The sequence below is a fragment of the Peromyscus eremicus genome, chromosome 1 (assembly GCF_949786415.1).
Source record: "Peromyscus eremicus chromosome 1, PerEre_H2_v1, whole genome shotgun sequence".
In the NCBI taxonomy this organism is placed as follows: Eukaryota; Metazoa; Chordata; class Mammalia; order Rodentia; family Cricetidae; genus Peromyscus; species Peromyscus eremicus.
This window is the reverse complement of record NC_081416.1, coordinates 139,903,361-139,922,921: the sequence shown is the minus strand read 5'-3', so window position 1 is coordinate 139,922,921 and position 19,561 is coordinate 139,903,361. Positions and strand designations below refer to the sequence as shown.

General features: G+C 34.0%; 1 protein-coding gene across 6 annotated transcripts in view; it reads left to right on the top strand.

Annotated features, from left to right (window-relative positions):
- Ube3a (ubiquitin protein ligase E3A) overlaps nt 1-19,561 on the top strand; it is a 100,091-nt gene that overhangs the window by 51,478 nt on the left and 29,052 nt on the right. For all 6 annotated transcript variants that reach the window (XM_059273616.1, XM_059273607.1, XM_059273599.1 and 3 more), the window contains 3 exons: nt 2,494-2,789; nt 6,842-8,148; nt 17,369-17,513. In XM_059273616.1, the coding sequence (XP_059129599.1) occupies nt 2,494-2,789; nt 6,842-8,148; nt 17,369-17,513 (1,748 nt within the window). The remainder of the gene's footprint in view (nt 1-2,493; nt 2,790-6,841; nt 8,149-17,368; nt 17,514-19,561) is intronic.

Sequence of the window (19,561 nt, the reverse complement as noted above, 5' to 3'; positions counted from 1 at the left end):
TTTGAAACAAACAGGTTTATCCTACATTTATAATTTGATCACTCGTTTTGTTAGTGATATAGCAGGAAGGCTGTTGGTAATTATTTAATTTAGTGAATTCTGTCAGTTTATTAAAGCAGATCACTGTTACTAGGCATGCTGATTTTCCCTAGATATAGGGAAATAATGTTTTCCTTAACTGACCACTTTTCCCCATAAGTGGGATCTCTTAACTCATATGATACATTTTAAACTTTATTTAATTTATTTATATTCTGTGAATATGTGTGGCTGGGTACATGCTGTGGTGTGTGTGTAGAGGTGAGAAGATAATTTGCGGTAATAAGTTCTCTCCTTTCACCAAGTGGGATTCAGGGATCAAAATCAGGTCATCAAGGTTAGCCTGTGGGTCATTCTTTGTTTGCACACTGTGAGTGGTAAATGTATAGGAAACATTTCTAAATATAAGCACCTGGATGGGTTGGTAGTATTTGGCATACAATTCTGTACCATCTGCCTGTGTTGTTTGGAGTCATAGTTCTAAGACTTACCAGTTCCCTATTTACTTGTTTACCTCTATTCCCTTTGGCCACTTAGTTCTATCCATTAGCAAAATAATGGCATGAAGTTTTGAGAATGAAAGTAGGTAGATTCTTCCTACTTGCAGTTCCCATGCTTGTAAATTTAGATTCAAAAGAATAATTTTGAATTATATTACTGTGGATCAAGTATACAATTCTCCTTAAATTGTGGTTGTAGGGGCCAGGGGCCAGCTAAAGACATCCTCCACCCTGACCCAGGAACCCAGAACCAGTGAAAGAAACACAGCCTGGATCTGGGACTGAGCCAGTGAATGAAATATGCCCTGGCTTTAGAATTAGAGCCAAAAAGCTTTGAAAAAAAAAAGGCCAGTGAAAAAAACACAACAGTTTGGCTCTGAAATCAGAGCCATCTGTGCCCCTGACCAGTGAAACTAAATCCCTGAACAAAAAATTCTCTGGAGAAACTCTGCCCCCCAAACCCATTTATAAACCACCATGCTGTTCTTTCCCACCCTGGTAGAGGCAGGCACTCTGTTGGACTTCCTAAATAAATCTCTTTCTCAGAAGAATCTTGGGTGAAGATCTTCATTTGCTGGTGCAGAGAAGAAGAACCTTGCTAAGACGTCCTTTAGGAGACTGAGCAGGAAAAATCCTTGCTGAGAGGTTTCCTTAGGGGACTGAGCAAGGCGGAGCAGAACAGAAGAACCTTGCTGAGATCTCCCTTAAGGGGACTGAGCAAGGTAGAGCAGAAAAAGTAACAACTTTTCTCAGGAGTCGGGAGATTGCTACACTTTGCAGAGTTGAAGCAAAAGAAGCAACATCTTGGGCAAGGGAGAAGAAGCCGAGCTCTGCTGGGAAGCTCCCTTAAGAGCTCAGCTGTAGTGCCTCTCCAGGAGAGGAGCAGGATTGCTATATCCTGCGGGGAGACCTTCAGCCACTGCACCCCAGCTCCAGGTATAGCCTGACTTCCAGAGCAGTCCGGATACCTTTCCCCTTGCTTACAGTGGTAATCTCAAAGAATAGAATTTTAGAGTCAACATATAGAGATAGATTATGTAGAACAACTTCTTGGTTGGTGACATAATTCATTCCTTAAGTTTTATTGATCACTTTGTGTGAAAAATGATAATCAAATGTTAATCTTCATGGTTAAAGTTCATGAAGATGAATATGAGTTTGACCTAATGGAAGTTAAAACCTTTTTTGTCTTTCCTACGACACGGATTTAATGAAGAGGGTTAGTAACAAATCTGGGCTCAAGATTGTATACGTTGGTACTGCTTTCCCTTGAATTATATGAGATTTAGATTGTTCCCTTTTAAATCTCTTGATTGTTAATTGAGAAAAAATTATTTTCTTAAACTCTAGATAGGAATTTAGTGTTAACTACAAATTAAGTATTTGAGACTTAATTAGAATGAATTAGTGATTTTATATATAATGAAAAGGAAAACTGGCTTGGAGGTGTGACACAGCAATATATTTAAGGTTTTTTTTTTTTGGTTTTTACTTGTGCTAAACAGTTTAAGGATCATACATCATCCAATTAAGCTTATCTTTTTTGTTTGTTTGTTTGTGTTTTTGAGACTGGGTTTCTCTGTGTAGCTTTGCGCCTTTCCTGGATCTCGCTCTGTAGACCAGGCTGGCCTCGAACTCACAAAGATCCGCCTGCCTCTGCCTCCCAAGTGCTGGGATTAAAGGTGTGTGCCACCACCGCCCGGCAAGCTTATCTTTTTAAACCAAAGAAAAGCATACTGTATTAAAATGATTTTTATAAGATGACATTTTTTATCACAGTTTGTTAGTATTACTTTACTACTTAAAACACTTGAGGGTAATAGTGGATTTCTAGTTTCTACATCTAAATATTTAGTTTATTGCTTCATTGCTTAGCTAACTTTTGTCTTATCTATTCGGCTTTGTTTCTGAGCAATACTAATCACTGTGCTTATTGTTTGAATGTCTGGTACAGGAAGCGAGCAGCTGCAAAGCATCTAATAGAACGCTACTACCACCAGTTAACTGAGGGCTGTGGAAATGAGGCCTGCACGAATGAGTTTTGTGCTTCCTGTCCAACTTTTCTTCGTATGGATAACAATGCAGCAGCTATTAAAGCCCTTGAGCTTTATAAAATTAATGGAAAACTCTGTGATCCTCATCCCTCCAAGAAAGGAGCAAGCTCAGCTTACCTTGAGAACTCAAAAGGCACATCTAACTCAGAGATGAAAATGAACAAGGATGGAAAAGGAGCTAAGCCTGATTTTAAAGGTAAGAGATTGTATTTTCAATTGAGAATAGTTAATTAAAAGCTGTATCAGAGATTTAAATGTTTTGCTTTTGTTCTTTTGCCTTTTTGTGACCTAAAGACATCACAGTATAGTGAAAGCCACTCTTTTGGTAAGATGTGGTAAAGGACAGTTATAATTGAATTAGTTACTTTATTGATATAGTAGTTGTTAGTCAGAAGCAGATTATAATCTAAAAGTTGATATGTTAATGAGTTGATCTCAATATGTAATGATTTCCATTGTACCTAATAGCTTATTAGTTCACAAAGTCTATTACATATATTGCATTTGCAGTAAATCCTGGTATGAGCTCTGAAACTCCAGAGACTGTGGTAAAAGAAGCATATATATATATATCAGGGCAATATTTGCAATAGTTATCTAAAAAATGTTGGGTTTTTTTGTAACATTTTCTTCCCATATACTGCCTTTACCTTGGGCATTTGTTATCCTCACAAGGGATTCAGGTCTTGTTTTTTTTTTGTTTGTTTGTTTGTTTTGTTTTGTTTTAAGCAAGGTTACTAAGACTGTCTTTGGACTTTTATTGATTAAAGGATTGGGCCAGCATACCTGGTTTATGTGGTACTGGGAATGAAAGCTAAGTCTTTGTACATGCAAGATAAGCACTGCCAACTGAGTTACATCCCCAACCAATCTGTTCTTTTTAAAATGGTCCTATATTTTGAAACATCTTAAAACTTTCTGCTTTTCCCTCATGGATATTCGATCTTTCTTTTTCTTAGTGTAAGTAATTAGTATTAACAATGAGGTTATTTAATTTTTCAAATTGCCAGGGCTTAGACCCACTGTCATTTGAAACATGTTTAAAAGAATTGGTGTAATAAAATTATGTTAAAACTTTATGCTATTATTCCACAATATAACTATAGAAAAACCAGAAACTTTGCTACTTAGTCCTTTTTCATGAATTTTCTCACATATGGATAAATAGGTGAATGCTATCAATATGTTGGATGTGGAAGTTGTGTTAGCTTCATTTTGCATGTTTTTACCACAGAGGGGTATCACAGAGTAACAGTAAATGAAGTGTAATATGCCACTGTGATTGAATGCAACTAGCTGTAGGAAATCTAGTACATAATGGATGTATGGATGTATTAGTCTTTTTTTTGCCCATTTTTTTTTTGTAATTTCTTGTTTTGTGTATCACTTCAATTTTTATTGCCTTTACTCATTATAATATTTTTATTAGGAATTACACATGCTTAATCATACTACAGCTCTCATTTTGATAATTGTATTTGTTCAATCTAATTAGATGTGTAGGTATCAATTATTGTATGACAGCTGTGTTCTTACATGAAACTGTTTTGTACTTTTTAGAGTATAAAACACTATGTTTTGGGCCGGGCGGTGGTGGCGCACGCCTTTAATCCCAGCACTCGGGAGGCAGAGCCAGGCGGATCTCTGTGAGTTCAAGGCCAGCCTGAGCTACCAAGTGAATTCCAGGAAAAGGCGCAAAGCTACACAGAGAAACCTTGTCTCAAAAAAACAAAAAAACAACAAAAAAAAAACAAACTATGTTTTAAGATTGTCTTTTAGCTGAGTCTTGTGTCATTGTAGTCTAGGTACTCAGGAAGCCAGGGAAGAAGCATCTTGAATTCCAAGTGAATCTTAAAAATGTTTCTTCACTTACCGGTTCATTGATATCCAGACTGTAACTATTTGTATTTCTGATTGCAGTGCTTTACATACACACACAGACACACAGATATACATACACAGAGGGAGGAGAGAGGGAGGGAGGGAGGGGTGGGGAGAAGAGGAGAGTTGTCTGTTAAACATTTCAAGCAGAACACTGCTTGGAACAAGTATTGGTACATTGTAGGATTGTAGGTCAAACATGTTATCTCCTAACAGGCTCTTTATTCATTATAGATATTTTCTATGTTTTTGGTTACATTTTAGAGAAAAATTAGACTTGAATGGTCAAAGAAGATACCGTAGTATTTTCCAGTTATAATGAGAAATAAGCTCAATGTTAGTTCTTTCATACTTACTTATTCTTAAGAAACTGAAGAGTTAGTGCTTGGATTGGCATGCTAGCTCATAGATACATGTACCTACTGCCAAGCTTCATGGCTTGAATTAGATGCCTGAGACCCACATTATAGAAGGAGAAAACCAAATCCTTCAGGTTATCCTCTCACCACCACATGTCTGCTGTCCCCTTACCCCTATTAAATATATGTAAGAACAACACTTCTTTTTAAAGAAAGAATTCAAGATCATAAAACAAACGTGTTGATATTCTTGGAACAGCCTACAGATCAGGTTTGCAGTATATAAAGCTTATTGCTCCATGGTTTATGTTTTGGAAGCCATTCTGTCAATGATTACTTGAATTTTATATTGTCTCTTACTGTTGAGTAGGTACCTTGAATAATATGTAGGAATCATAGGAAAGGTTTTTGCATGCTTTGTTTTGTTGACTGTCATGGGAGACCTGCCCTTTCCTAAACAGAAACTGAGGAGTGGATTCAGGGGTGGGAACAGAGAGATGATGAGGGGGAGGGACTGCGAGGAGAGGAGGGGGAGGAGAAACTGGCCAGCATGTAAAATCAATAAATAATATTCTTAAAAAAGGATTTTTACATGCTGAATGTATATAAGGAATACTTGACACAGTGAAGGTAGAGATGAATTGAGAACATAACTATAAAATTATCCTCCCCTAAATATTTAATGATTATACTATAATACTCTTGATTAAAGGATTAAGCTTTCAGCATTATTTAATATTTAATTTCTAAAATTTTAGTATATAAAATGTCTTTCATCTTTTTCCAATAAGATAAAATGTCTTGTGTTTCGTTAACTGGAAAGGGTAAAGCCTTTGGTGAAAGTGGTATTTACTGTAAAGGTGAGGGAAACTAGGAAGTTTATGATCCCAGTTTTGTGCCTGGGAGAAAATAGATATGTTTTGGTGCTTGTGGCCTTTGCTTTCTTAGCTTGTACCCGCTGTTTGTAATCATTTCCAGTAGCTCTCTTAAGAGTTATTAGGACCTGAATTATGGTAACAGGTAGTAGTAGTAGCAGTAGCAGCAGTCATACTTCAGAGTTTGTATGAGTAGTAGTCACAGAATAGAATCCCTGGAAGAAATGAGGAAAACATAAAATGAATCAGTTTTTGTTTGTTTGGTTTTTTTTAGGGGGTGGGGTGGGGGAGGTTTTGTTTTTTTTGTGACAGAGTTTCTCTGTGTAACAGCTGTGGCTGTTCTGGAACTCGTCTGAACTAACAGAGATCCGCTTGCCTCTGCCTCCTAAATGCTGGGATTAAAGGTGTGTGCCACTTGATTTTTTTTTTTTTTTTTGGTTTTTTTTTTTTTTTTTTGGTTTTTTTTTTTTTTTGAGACAGGGTTTCTCTGTGTAGCTTTGCGCCTTTCCTGGGACTCACTTGGTAGCCCAGGCTGGCCTCGAACTCACAGAGATCCACCTGGCTCTGCCTCCCGAGTGCTGGGATTAAAGGCATGCGCCACCACCGCCCGGCTGCCACTTGATTTTAATATATACAGAAGTAGGAAAAGTTGCTTGCATATGATGGGACCAAGGGACATCTGTTATAAAACCTTGCCTCCTTAATCTTTTGAGAACAATGCAAGGGAAAAATGCATTCAGTATATCAGTGTAGTAGCTCTTCATCAAGGTTGTAATATACTACAGTGATGAAATAATACACACACACACACATATATATAGATATTAGTTCATACTTATAAAAGTTATATACTAATACGTCTTGATTACAAAGCAAATCTTAATCAACATGACATAATTAATAATTATATGTTGTTGAATGAATGCCAAGGGTGAGGTTGTTGGTATTACTTGAATGAAAAAGGAATTGCTAAGTGTAGTATGTTGATAGGTAAATTAGATTTATTATTTACAATTTCTAGCTCTTTGAGTTCAGAATGTTTAGGTATTTTACATTTATTATATAACTTATTATGACAAAATAAACATATATATATTACAACAGTAAATGTTCTTTTTCTTTCCATTTTTTAGATGTGAATTACCTAACTGAAGAGATAGTGTATGAAATTCTTGACGTATGTAGAGAAAGTGAGGATTACTCCCCTTTAATTCGAGTAATTGGAAGAATTTTTTCTAGTGCTGAGGCATTGGTTATGAGCTTTCGGAAAGTCAAACAACATACTAAGGAGGAATTGAAATCTCTTCAAGAAAAGGATGAAGACAAAGATGAAGATGAAAAAGAAAAAGCTGCATGTTCTGCTGCTGCTACATGTTCTGCTGCTGCTGCATGTTCTGCTGCTGCTGCATGTTCTGCTGCTGCTGCTGCTATGGAAGAAGACTCAGAAGCATCTTCTTCAAGGATGGGTGATAGCTCACAGGGAGACAACAATGTACAAAAATTGGGTCCTGATGAAGTGACTGTGGATATTGATGCTATTAGAAGGGTCTATGCCAGATTGCTTGCTAATGAAAATTTAGAAACTGCTTTTCTCAATGCACTTGTATATCTGTCACCTAACGTGGAATGTGACTTGACATATCATAGTGTGTATGCCCGAGATCCTAATTATCTCAATGTGTTCATTATTGTAATGGAGAATGGAAACCTCCACAGTCCTGAATATCTGGAAATGGCGCTGCCATTATTTTGCAAAGCTATGTGTAAGCTACCCCTTGCAGCTCAAGGAAAACTGATTAGACTTTGGTCTAAATACAGTGCAGATCAGATTCGGAGAATGATGGAAACATTTCAGCAACTTATTACGTTCAAAGTCATAAGCAATGAATTTAATAGCCGAAATCTAGTGAATGATGATGATTCCATTGTTGCTGCTTCAAAGTGTTTGAAAATGGTTTACTATGCAAATGTAGTGGGAGGGGAAGTGGACACAAATCACAATGAGGAAGATGATGAAGAGCCCATACCTGATTCCAGCGAATTGACATTGCAGGAGCTTTTGGGAGAGGAACGAAGAAACAAGAAAGGTCCTCGAGTGGACCCAATAGAAACTGAACTTGGTGTTAAAACTCTAGATTGTCGAAAACCACTTATCTCCTTTGAAGAATTCATTAATGAGCCACTGAATGATGTTCTAGAAATGGATAAAGATTATACCTTTTTCAAAGTTGAAACAGAGAACAAATTCTCTTTTATGACATGTCCCTTTATATTGAATGCTGTCACAAAGAATTTGGGATTATATTATGACAATAGAATTCGCATGTACAGTGAACGAAGAATCACTGTTCTCTACAGCTTAGTTCAAGGACAGCAGTTGAATCCATATTTGAGACTCAAAGTCAGACGTGACCATATCATAGATGATGCACTTGTCCGGGTAAGTTTGACTGCTATTTAAAATCAGAATTAAACTAAGAGCTACAAAGTGACATATTTCAGTGTATTCATTTTATCTATGGTTTTGAAAAAAAAATGATCTTGTAACTTAGTAACATGTTTGTATTTCTTATCTATATTACTACACCTATTTTGCTACTCACCAAAAATATTGGGTATATTGGTTGTCTAATCTAATGATTATTTTCTTTTTGAAGAAGAATAGATTTTATAGTGCTGGGGAGATGACTAATTGGGTAAAGTTTGCTGTGCAAATATGAGGACCTAAGCTTGGATTCCCTAAACATGTGTAAAACAGGATGTGGTAGTACCATTTATAATTCCACATCCTAAAACAAGATGGAAGGTAGAGACAGAAGAACCCTCAGAGCTTGTGGGTCAGAGAGCCTGTTATATAAAGTAGCAAATAACTAAATCCTGTCTCAGAAGGTAGAAGGCAAGGACTGATACTTGATGTGCTCTGACTTCCACTAATGCATTCCCCCCCGCCGCCCTCCCCCCCTTTCTCTCTCTCTCTCTCTCTCTCTCTCTCTTGCACACACACACACACACACACACACACACACACACACACACACTTAAAAAGCACTAAAAAGGAATGGATTTTCAGCCGAGTGGTAGTGGCACACGCCTTTATTCCCAGCACTTGGGAGGTAGAGCCAGGTGGATCTCTGTGAGTTTGAAGCCAGCCCGGTCTACAGAGTGAGTTCCAGGACAGGCACCAAAACTACACAGAGAAACCCTGTCTCAAAAAAATAAAAAAGGAATGGATTTTCTAAATCTTGAAAGCCAGCCCCATATATTTTCATTCAGAAGAAAAGACTTCAAAGACTGGAATACTGAAACACATGACAAAGGGAAATGTGATACCTAGTGTTAAGAATGGATATAGGGGAAGAAGTAATGCAATAAATCTGAATTTTAGATGTATAAAAGGTGCCTAGCAAATTTCATTATGTAAAACTCATTATTGTGAACTTGGTAATATGACCAGGATAGCTTGGTTCATTTTGTCAGTAAGACTTTGGAGTTCTAAGCCACTCTGTCTTACATGACACTGTAGGATTTTTTTTTTTTTTCACTGTAATAATAAAAGTCTTGAGACTTCTGGAAGACTTTGGGATTAATGATATCAATTTTTCAGTCAAATCTAGAATTTTTAACTGGGAAGTCAGATACTTCTAACTCCTTGAATTTTTTTCAAGTGACATTGCTTCTTATCTGTTTCTCTCTTCTACAGACGACAAGAATTGCAGTGTCCCTGTCAATTAAGCAATAAAATTGGTTTGCCAATTGCCAGTCATATTTTTACAGAATTATATTTAACAAATTTAGGTCTTTATTCTGTGGTGTTAATTATTCCTGTCAGTGCTAGTTCTTTTTCTATGAACTTGATGTAAAAGTTAGCACTGTTATAATTGAAGTATCACCCTTATACACTAACAAATAATAAGAATGCATAACAGCTAACAAATGATATTTATTTGAAAATGTATTTTTGTTTTAGTATGGATTTGTTTAAATCTGAAAAGTAATAAGACTGAACTAAATTCAGACTTAACCAAAACTGTCAACCTTTCTTACCTGATTCCTTTGTTATTTTCTTCCTGTCCTCCTTTTTTTTTTTTATAATAAAGTGATGGTAAGAACCAGTAAAAATTGAGATAGTATTTACATATTTTTTTAAGTTACGTTTTAGGAGAAAATTAGCCATTTCTGTATTTAAAATTATTTTTCTAAAGAGGTTTTGGAATAAAATCAACAGTAAGTTTTGTAATTATGCGTTGACATGTTATAAATCGTAATTCATTAGATATCTGTACTTGACTAGTACCAGTTTGCAGAAGCCCTTGCCTTCATCAATTTTGTGTGCCTGTTTCTTTGATAAGCAGTACAGTTACAAACAAATAGTATTTTTTTGAGCATTTCCTTTCCCTACTTTTCCTCCTCCTCTCTTCTTCGACTTCCTACACCATTTTAACTCCCATCCCCAGATTTCTTTTTCTTTTTCAACATACTAGTGTGAAAGGGTTAGAATGTAAGTATAGACACAAGCCTTAGAGATCAAATTGATGACCCCCTCATAAACAATATTAATAGCAAGTCACATTAGATTAGTAACAGAAAGGACGTTTACAGCAAGCAGTATTTAAAAAGATCCCCACTGATGAACTGCTTTCTTTCCGTGTCTTATTTTCCACGCATCCCTTTTGTTTTTTAAGCCTCGTGCTTTCTTTCATAAAATGCTTGACAAAATAATTCCTGTTGATCACACTTGCTTATTACCTAATCATTTTGAACTGCATATTAAGGCTGGATAGAGAAGAAGGAAAGAGAAGTTCTGCCATGAATTCATCATTAATAAATAAATAATGAAAGTTACGGTACCCTAAACTTAAGAGCTGAGAAGATGATAATAAGTTTTTTTCCTTAGTTTACAAATGAGGCTTAGAAAAGATTGCATATGTGATTTTTTTATATTGAATCTTATTTTACAGTTATTAATTAGACTCGCTAGTTTGAAGGTAGAAAGAAGGTCAGTAAACTAAATTAATAATTATGATTTTTTTTTTTTTTTTTTTTTTACACTTGTGATTATCTTGTTTCTGCTTCTCTTTGAGTGCTAAACTCTCTGGTCAATTTTTTTTTTTTTAAGCCAAAGTATGTCTGTTGCTTTCATGTGTTATTAAATTCAAATCAGTCTTAACAACTCTTCCCTAACTGGTGTTTTAGAGGAACTGTTTGTTGACAAGAGGATAGTTAGTGTTTGAAATATTTTATTAAGTATAAGGTACTATTTTTTAAAAAGTACTATTTTATTCCTACTAAAGAGAAAAAAAAAAAACTGCATTATTTCTCCCAAGCCTTGATTTTTGGCTTTTATTGCTTAGAAAATAATACAGAAATAAATAATAATGAGAATCCTTCTTCCATTTGAATGATAACAGTTCTAGTGTGGAAGGTTGTTTTTTTGTTTGTTTTGTTTTTTCTCCTTAGGCTACTGAGATGGTTTAGTGGGTAAAAGTCACTTGCCACCAGCCCTGATGATGCACATGGTAGGAAAGAACTGAAGCCCAAATCTTATCCTCTGACCTCCAGTGTGTGCTGTGCTACATGTGTCCCTCTACTCCCCAGTAAATAATTAACATATGCTCTCTTTCCCTTTTGAACAAAACTTTTTGAGGGATGTAGTATATATACAATCTTAAAATGTTGTTTTTAAAGGAGTAGGAGATCAAGATTCTTTGTATCAAGGAAGAGACAATATTGCTTCAGACTGATGTCACAGTCTAAACAGAGAGCTGCCCAAATGAAAAACACAACAGCAACAAAAAATCAAGATTTTGCCTTTTAGCAATTCAGATTAGGGATTCTGATATGAAGCCTTGGTGTCTGTACGTTAGATATCAAAATATCTAGCATACCAAAGTACATCTATGCTGCAGACCAATATTTGGGAAATGGCTCTTAGTACAGTTTATATGTATAGGTTATTGGCTGTGTTAATTTACATGCTTAGAATATTGCCAGTATTTAAAAGGAATAATGAAGTTAGTATAACTAAAATAGGAGTTAATGGTGTTATAGTACCTGATTAAATTTAGTAAATTATAGAATTTTAAATGGTTAATCTGAAGACCAAAAGGAATGGTTAAGATGTAGAACTGAAAAAGAAAGTCCAAAAACCAGGAGCTGGCACACACAGATGAAGGAAATTGGTTAAAAGAAAAAGTTGTGAGAATTGTTGCCCAATTTCCTCTCAAAGTCACTAACCCTGTTTATTTAGGGATCTAGAAGCATTGTCTAACTCAGCTTCCATAATTACCATTAGTATGAATACCTATTGCTACATGAATTTGAGATTTTTTAAATCAGCTGGCCTACAGTGCTTTAATAATGGAGGTTTTCTGTGCTGTGTATTTAATTTTATCAATCATTAATTAAATTGTGCTTAGGGTAATAACTGTTATTTAAAATTATTCTTATAGAAATGATTGGAATCCTCACTTTATCTTCAAATTAATTTCTTAGAATGAGAATGAGAAATGAAATAGTCAGAATTATAAAGGGTCAGCATTATATAATAATGTAAAATAATAAAATTCATCAAACTCCTATTTCATGTGAGGAAAATAAATCTTAGAGAGATTCTTATTTACAGAAATGAATGTCATAATTGGATTTAGAACCTAAGATGTAATCATTTGACTCAGCTATAATCCACTTAAACTTTAAGGCACAACACACTGGTCTTTATTTATTTACAGATATCATGAAAAACTTAAATTTATCAAGGTAATTGCATTTGTGATCCCTATCTTAGAGTTATTTACCAAAGTGTATAAAACACCTTTCTTGGAGAGTCTTAGCACTATTGAGCTAATTTAAGTGCTGCTTCTACTTAAATAATTAAATCCCTCGTTTTTTTCTTTTATTTTAAATTATGTCAACATAGGATTTGAGGTAGTAACTCAGGATGTCTAAATATTTTAAATAATGGACTTGAAAAAATATTTTTGACTTTTGAAGATACAGGAATAGAATGTTTTGCATCAATATATCATCCTACTTAGAGTTCTGGGAATGCTTTCATATCAGGTCACCTTGTAACAAATGATCTCTTTAGGATTTGTCTTGCCAATTAAAAGTTAAGGAATTTAAAATTATTTTAACAGTTGATAAGAGCAAGAATTCCTAGTCAGAAAGGAAGCTGAGTTAGGAAGTGGCACTGTATTTTAATACAGAATAATAATAGTACTACAGTCTATTATGGCAATACTATTTTGTATTTCAAGAAATATAAATACATATAAAATCCATTGCTGTATAATTAATGAGGTCAAGGATGCTTACAGATTATTTTCAAAATTATCTGACATATTCCAACAATTTTCATTTTCCCAACTTCATAAAAAAAACTTGATTTTACAAATTCAGTTTTAAATAAAAGGTGTTATATAAAGTAATATAATTGTATAATTTTAATTCTTATACTATTCTTTGACGAAACGATGGCTTAAGTTTTGTGTGTGTGTGCTTTAAGGGTTATTTTTAAGAAAAAGAAAATTTAATGTGACTTCTTATGATAATGGCTTCTGTCAGTGGTTATTATTAAATATGTTTTGTTTTTGTTGTCACAGTTTTTAGAAAGATAGGCTACTAGTGCATTATCTTCAAAGAAGATAATAATTTACAAAATCACTTTGGCACATTGAGAATGGTCTTCTTAAATAGCTAATTGGACACTTCTACCTACAGAATTAAGTTGCCAACTATTTTTAAATCATAACCTTCGAATACGCCCTGATTCTGAAAATAATATGTGAGTATTGATAAGACTGTAAAAAGCCAAAGAAGAAAGTAAAAAGGCACATAAAATCTAAAAACAAGTATTATCTCTAGTTTCTGTGGAGAAGTAGTTGAACTGTAGTCTAAAGTTTGCTGTCTGAATTAGAACCTCTCTTCTCTGAATTACTGTTTCTTAAATTATTCAGCCTTTTATTACTTCAAAGCTCCATCTGTAAAGTGATTTTAGCCATCTGCTTGCTAGGTGGTTGTAGATAATCAAACCAGTTTTTATTTGTAAAGTGATTCATAAATTTTTTTTTAATTAAAGTCATCTTTTTAAAAATTATTTATTTTTTTGTATTTTATGTACAGTGGTGTTTTGCCTGCATGTATGTCTGTGTGAAGGTGTCAGATCCCCTGGAACAGGAGTTATAGACAGTTGTGAGCTGCCATGTGGGTGCTAGGAATTGAACCCATGTCCTCTGGAAGAGCAGCCAGTGCTCTTAACTGCTGAGCCATCTTTCCAGCCCCAATTCATAAGTTTTATACACTACTTCTGCTGCTCTTATTCCCGAACAGTTTTTGTCTTAAAAATCTTCTGGTTAAGTATTCTGACAAAACTGGAAATATTTATTTATTTTTTAATCTTAATTTAGATAGAGAATGAGTGTATAGCCTTCACTGGCCTAAAATTTTCTATGTTGATGAAACAGCATTAAACTAACAGAGTTTGAGTGCTGAGATTAAATGCATGTGTTGCCATGTATAGAGAGCCTGGAACATTTTTAAATTAATAGGATGATAGTACTTGCAACCACAAGCTTATAGTCAGAGTTAATGTTAGAGAATTAATCTAAGCACTTCACATATTAATTTATTTGATACTATATTATGTTTACTTTATATTTCAAAGCAAAAAAAGACAGAAAATTATGTTTTCAGTGATCAAAATAGAACATACAGTATTATTCTGGTAACCAGTATTGGGGGGAAAAAGAGTAGAGATTGATAGAAATGGACAGACATATACTGTCTTATTTGAATCATAATGGGCTAAGAATACCAACAGGCTTTTGAATCAAATAATTTACATGTTTTAATAGAAAAAGCAATCAAATGCATAAATATTGGGCTTTTTTTCCTATTTAGTAATATTTGATCAAAGAAGTTTTGCTTTTGTGTTGGAAAAACAAATGAAAACATTTAGTTAAATCTCAAATTCTTAGCAAGTTGAGAACTGGAAGAAAGTACTGAGATGGGTCACACAGTAATAGTGATGTTGTGTGGGAGCATTGAAATTCAAAGTTTCAAAGTTATTCTTTCTTAAGACAAATTTCCAATTAGCACTGTTGTCAATGTGCTTTTCTTTTCCATTTTCAGGGTTAATTTTGACTCTACATATTTTTTTGACTGTAGAGTCTCAGAACTAGTCTACCTTTTGATCTTTTTGGGGGACAAAAAATTGTGGATTTTAAGAAATAACCTATATTTTAAAGGATAATATTAGTTCATACCAATTTTGCATGCTTAATAGAAATTATATATTCTTAAACTTTTACCATCTTGTAGTAAGGAGAATATTACCTCCTTTTTTTTTGTACATTAGAAAGTTGTCAAGAATTATGGAGCTTAATAATTAAATGTTAATCTGTAGTAACATTTAGGACTTATAAAAGAGTATTTGGTTTCTTATATATTCAGCAACAAAATAGTGCTTCAAAAATAAATTTTCAATAAATACTGACCTGAAAATTATGTATGTGAGCTGAGAAGATAGGTCAATTAGTAGAGTGCTTACAGTAGATCCAAGTTTAATCCCCAAAACCCTGTCAAAGAAGAGAAAAATGGAGTGGGCATTGCAATCCTGATACTAGGTAGTCAGGTACTGGTACTGGCAGGTGCCTGGGGCTTCTTGACAGTATAACTTGTGCTGCTTTTCAATCTTCCAGGCAAGTCAGAGACTCTCCGTTGACAAACAAGGTGGACAGGTCCTGAGGAATAACATCTGAGGTGTAATCACACATATGTATCTGCACACATGAAGACATACAAATGAGTTAAACAAGAGCAAGACAGATTTAAAAAAAATAAAAATTCATAGTATCCTAGAACCCCAGAGTTGAAGATATCCAGGAATTAATTTGAACCATTTGTTTTTTCCCAAAAAGTTTTGGCTACATCTCCTACTAAGAAAAATATAGCTTTTTTTTTTTTTTTTTTTTGGTTTTTCGAGACAGGGTTTCTCTGTGTAGCTTTGCGCCTTTCCTGGGACTCACTTGGTAGTCCAGGCTGGCCTCGAACTCACAGAGATCCTCCTGGCTCTGCCTCCCGAGTGCTGGGATTAAAGGCGTGCGCCACCACCGCCCGGCTAAGAAAAATATAGCATTTTAAACAAAATATATACCTATATATTGAAATATATCTTGCCAAAAATAGTAGGAATGCATTCTGGAATTTGGAATGCATTCTGATGTGGTGGATCTTTTTTTTTTTTTTTTCAAACTTCTTATTGGTTGCAAATCATTACAGTACAGTTTTAAAAACAGATCTAGGGCAGCCTGGCCAGATTCTTGAATTTATGAGATTCTAGTTAGTTGTTTTTTTTTTTTTTTTTTTTTTTAAATAGATACTTATCCAAAAAACTATTGTTGTTTATGGAATTTGCTTTAGGAAGCTAATATACTTACTCAAGTGCCATTTACATTTTTCAAAGCCCTTTTAAAATTCCTTTTTCACTGGTTAAGCAGTCTTTAACATCCTTAAATATTATTTTGTCAAACTTTCATCTTTTATGTTACTTTTTTTAAGCCAACATGTTTGGAAACAATGTTCAAAATACATTGAATAATTAGTTATGAATATTACCTGAGAAGTTTAAGTAGATAAATTACATTTTAAACATAACACATTAGAATTTAATATTAATTTCATAGCAGACTGAAGTTGATGCTAGTAGAGCAGTTTTGGCTAATGGTTAGCCAAATTTGTTTTGGCAGAAGGGGAATTACGTTAACAACAGAGTCTTGATATGTAATCTAAGATTTCCTAGAACTTATGATTTTCCTGTCTCATAGGCCTGAACTACCACATCTGGCTTTCCAGTGTATATTTCTTAATTGAAATTATCTCACTTATAACATGGTAGTTAGGAAGGCTTAACTCTTTACATTTCCATGTATAAGTTATTTATAGGTTTACTATAATTTCTACTAGTAAACAATGTATAGGTCACATTTCTATGCTTGGTTTTGCTAAAATGATAGTGTGAGTAGGCAAACAATTAGGTATTTTGCTGCCTCAACTTGTTCTCATGTCTTGTTCTGTGGATTATATTAATATATAAAAATATAATAATAGAAAATTTAGTTAATAAGTTAGAAGTAACTATTTTCTTTAGTGGTAGTTTTGTGTGTATGTGTTGTGTGGTGTATGTTTGTGGTTAATGCCTATGAATGTGCTGATGTATGTACCTATGCATGAACATCTGGAAGCCCGTCTATGATGTCAGGTGTTTTTCCACTTTTAGATAATAAGATCATTGAGTGAACTGGAAGCTCACCCATTTTGACTACGCTGTCTAACCAGCAAGCATTAGAGATCTTCTGGCTTGTTCCCCACCATGTTGCAGGTGTTAAGTAATGTTGCAGTCATGAGTGGTCATGCCAGGAGTTTAACATTGATACTAGGGATTCAAACTGAGATTTTAATGCTTGCAGATGAAATACTCTTACCTAATCAGCCATGTCCCTAGCACTCTACCATACTCTTTGGAAGGGGAGTCAGTTTGCTTCTTGTTTTTATTCAGAAACAAAATTGTTTCCTTTTAATAATATTCCTTGTTTTCTTATACTTAACTTGCATTTAGCTTTTATCCTATTATCATCAGTCTTCTTTATCTTTTCATTCAACAGCTAGAGATGATTGCTATGGAAAATCCTGCAGACTTGAAGAAGCAGTTGTATGTGGAATTTGAAGGAGAACAAGGAGTGGATGAGGGAGGTGTTTCCAAAGAATTTTTTCAGTTGGTTGTGGAGGAAATCTTTAATCCAGATATTGGTAAGTGTTAGTGATATGATTATGATATGTTAGTCTTTTGAATTATGAACTTGTTTTGAGAATATTCTCAGCTATGATAAACAACAAAAGAATTGAGTATAATTATTACAGATAACAAATATGTATGCTTCAGGAACTGATCTGTCATTCACGTATTCACGTTCTTCCTTAAATTACTTAGCCAAATATTCTAGTAGAGAACAATTTTTGGTAAATTTAATTTGGAAAACCTTAGAATGGTGCATTGGAAACAACTGAAGGCATGAGATTAATGGCTTATAAATTTTATACTCTGGTTAATTTATAGCTTATTGTTCTTGAGAACAAAATCATCCATTTGTGACATTCTGTCAGATTTATTGCTTGTCAACTGAAGTTTTAGATACTCCATGGATTTATAACTTGGCTTACAAATAAATAACTATACATACAATGTATACATATTTTTAAAACTGTGGAACTTAAGTATAAATTGGACAATTTTAAAACCAGCATTTCACAAATACTAAATTGCAAGAAAAAGCATAGACTTCATTTATACTCCTACAGGTTAGAGAGAAAATTGTAGTTTTCTTTTTCATTTAAACGGAAAATGAAAATGAAACATTTTAAAATCTTTTCAAAATTCTTACAAAATTAACTTAAAAGTACATTTTAATGCTGTTTTATTTGGTTTTGAATAATCTTTTTCCATTAGAATAAAGTTTTTTCCCAAACCTACTTTGGTTTGTTTCCTTTGGTCTTGGTTTTGGTTGTGGACAGTCTTTTTATATTATATTAGTGCTTTCTGGCCTTAAACTCATGATCCTCCTGTCTCATTCTGCTAATGTGTGCAATTCCTTCTCCCCCAGCATATTAGTCCTTAATTTACAAGTACTTCCTGAGAAGCAACTGAAAATGAACTTAGAAAAATTAAAAAGCATATGAATATATTTTAAATATTTTTATCTTTGATGTTCCCTGAAAAAGAAAAGACATCTCTATTACTGCTCCGTAGATGAAATAATGATGATAGGAGAAATGTCTCTCAAGTTTAGTTTTGAATAATGAAGATCATGTAAAGATGAAAGATTATAAAGTTGCCTTTTTAAACTATTAGCTCACATTAGATATGTATCTTAAGTAACTTAAAGTTAATCAACTTTATCTAATTTTTGTAATTGATCATGAGTTTGCTTCTTATGTAAGTTTCAGTCAAGTGGCTAAAATATGACTGTAAATTAACCTTTAATTAGTCAATGAAAATCTGTAATAAGCCTTGAATAATTTAATAAAGCTTTTTTTTAAATTTTTTTATTTTTTTTATTTTTATTTTTTTTTAGTCTTCTCCCTGTGCCCTCTAAAGTGACCTTGAGTATACCATCTGGACTCATCCTGTGTTCTTATCTGCCAACCAGGGCTGAGAGCACCTCCTTGAAAATGTAGTTCAAAAGAGACTTTTAAGCCAATACATCAAGGATGTAGCATAGTGGAGAGGACAGGAACCACGTCCATAACCTGCGTTGAATAAAATCAGTAACAGAACACAGGGGAATGATGGTCTCTTCTACTGACCTTCCACATGCTGTGAAAGGATTGGGAATATATAGCTCAGCAGTAGAATGCTTACCTAGCACACTCCAGAGCCCTGAGATCTATCCCTGGCACCAGATGAATAAATGAAGAGAATGAATATGAGGAGCAGGAAAATGGCTGAGAGAACTGATCCTTATCAGTCCTCTTCTGACTATATATACACTTTGACACACACCCACACATATGTACATAAAAATAAACTTAAAAATTCTTTAAAAATTTTTAACCAAAGTTTTTTTTTTTTTTTTTTTTTTTGGTTTTTTGGTTTTTTGAGACAGGATTTCTCTGTGTAGCTTTGCGCCTTTCCTGGAACTCACTTTGTAGACCAGGCTGACCTTTCCTGAAATGTTACCCAGATTGCATTTTATTTTATTTTGTTGTGTTCTTAGAATTGTATACCACCAATTAATACACTTAATGATAATCGGATACTATATTTGTACAGTTTTCTTGCATGCATGTAATAGCAAAAA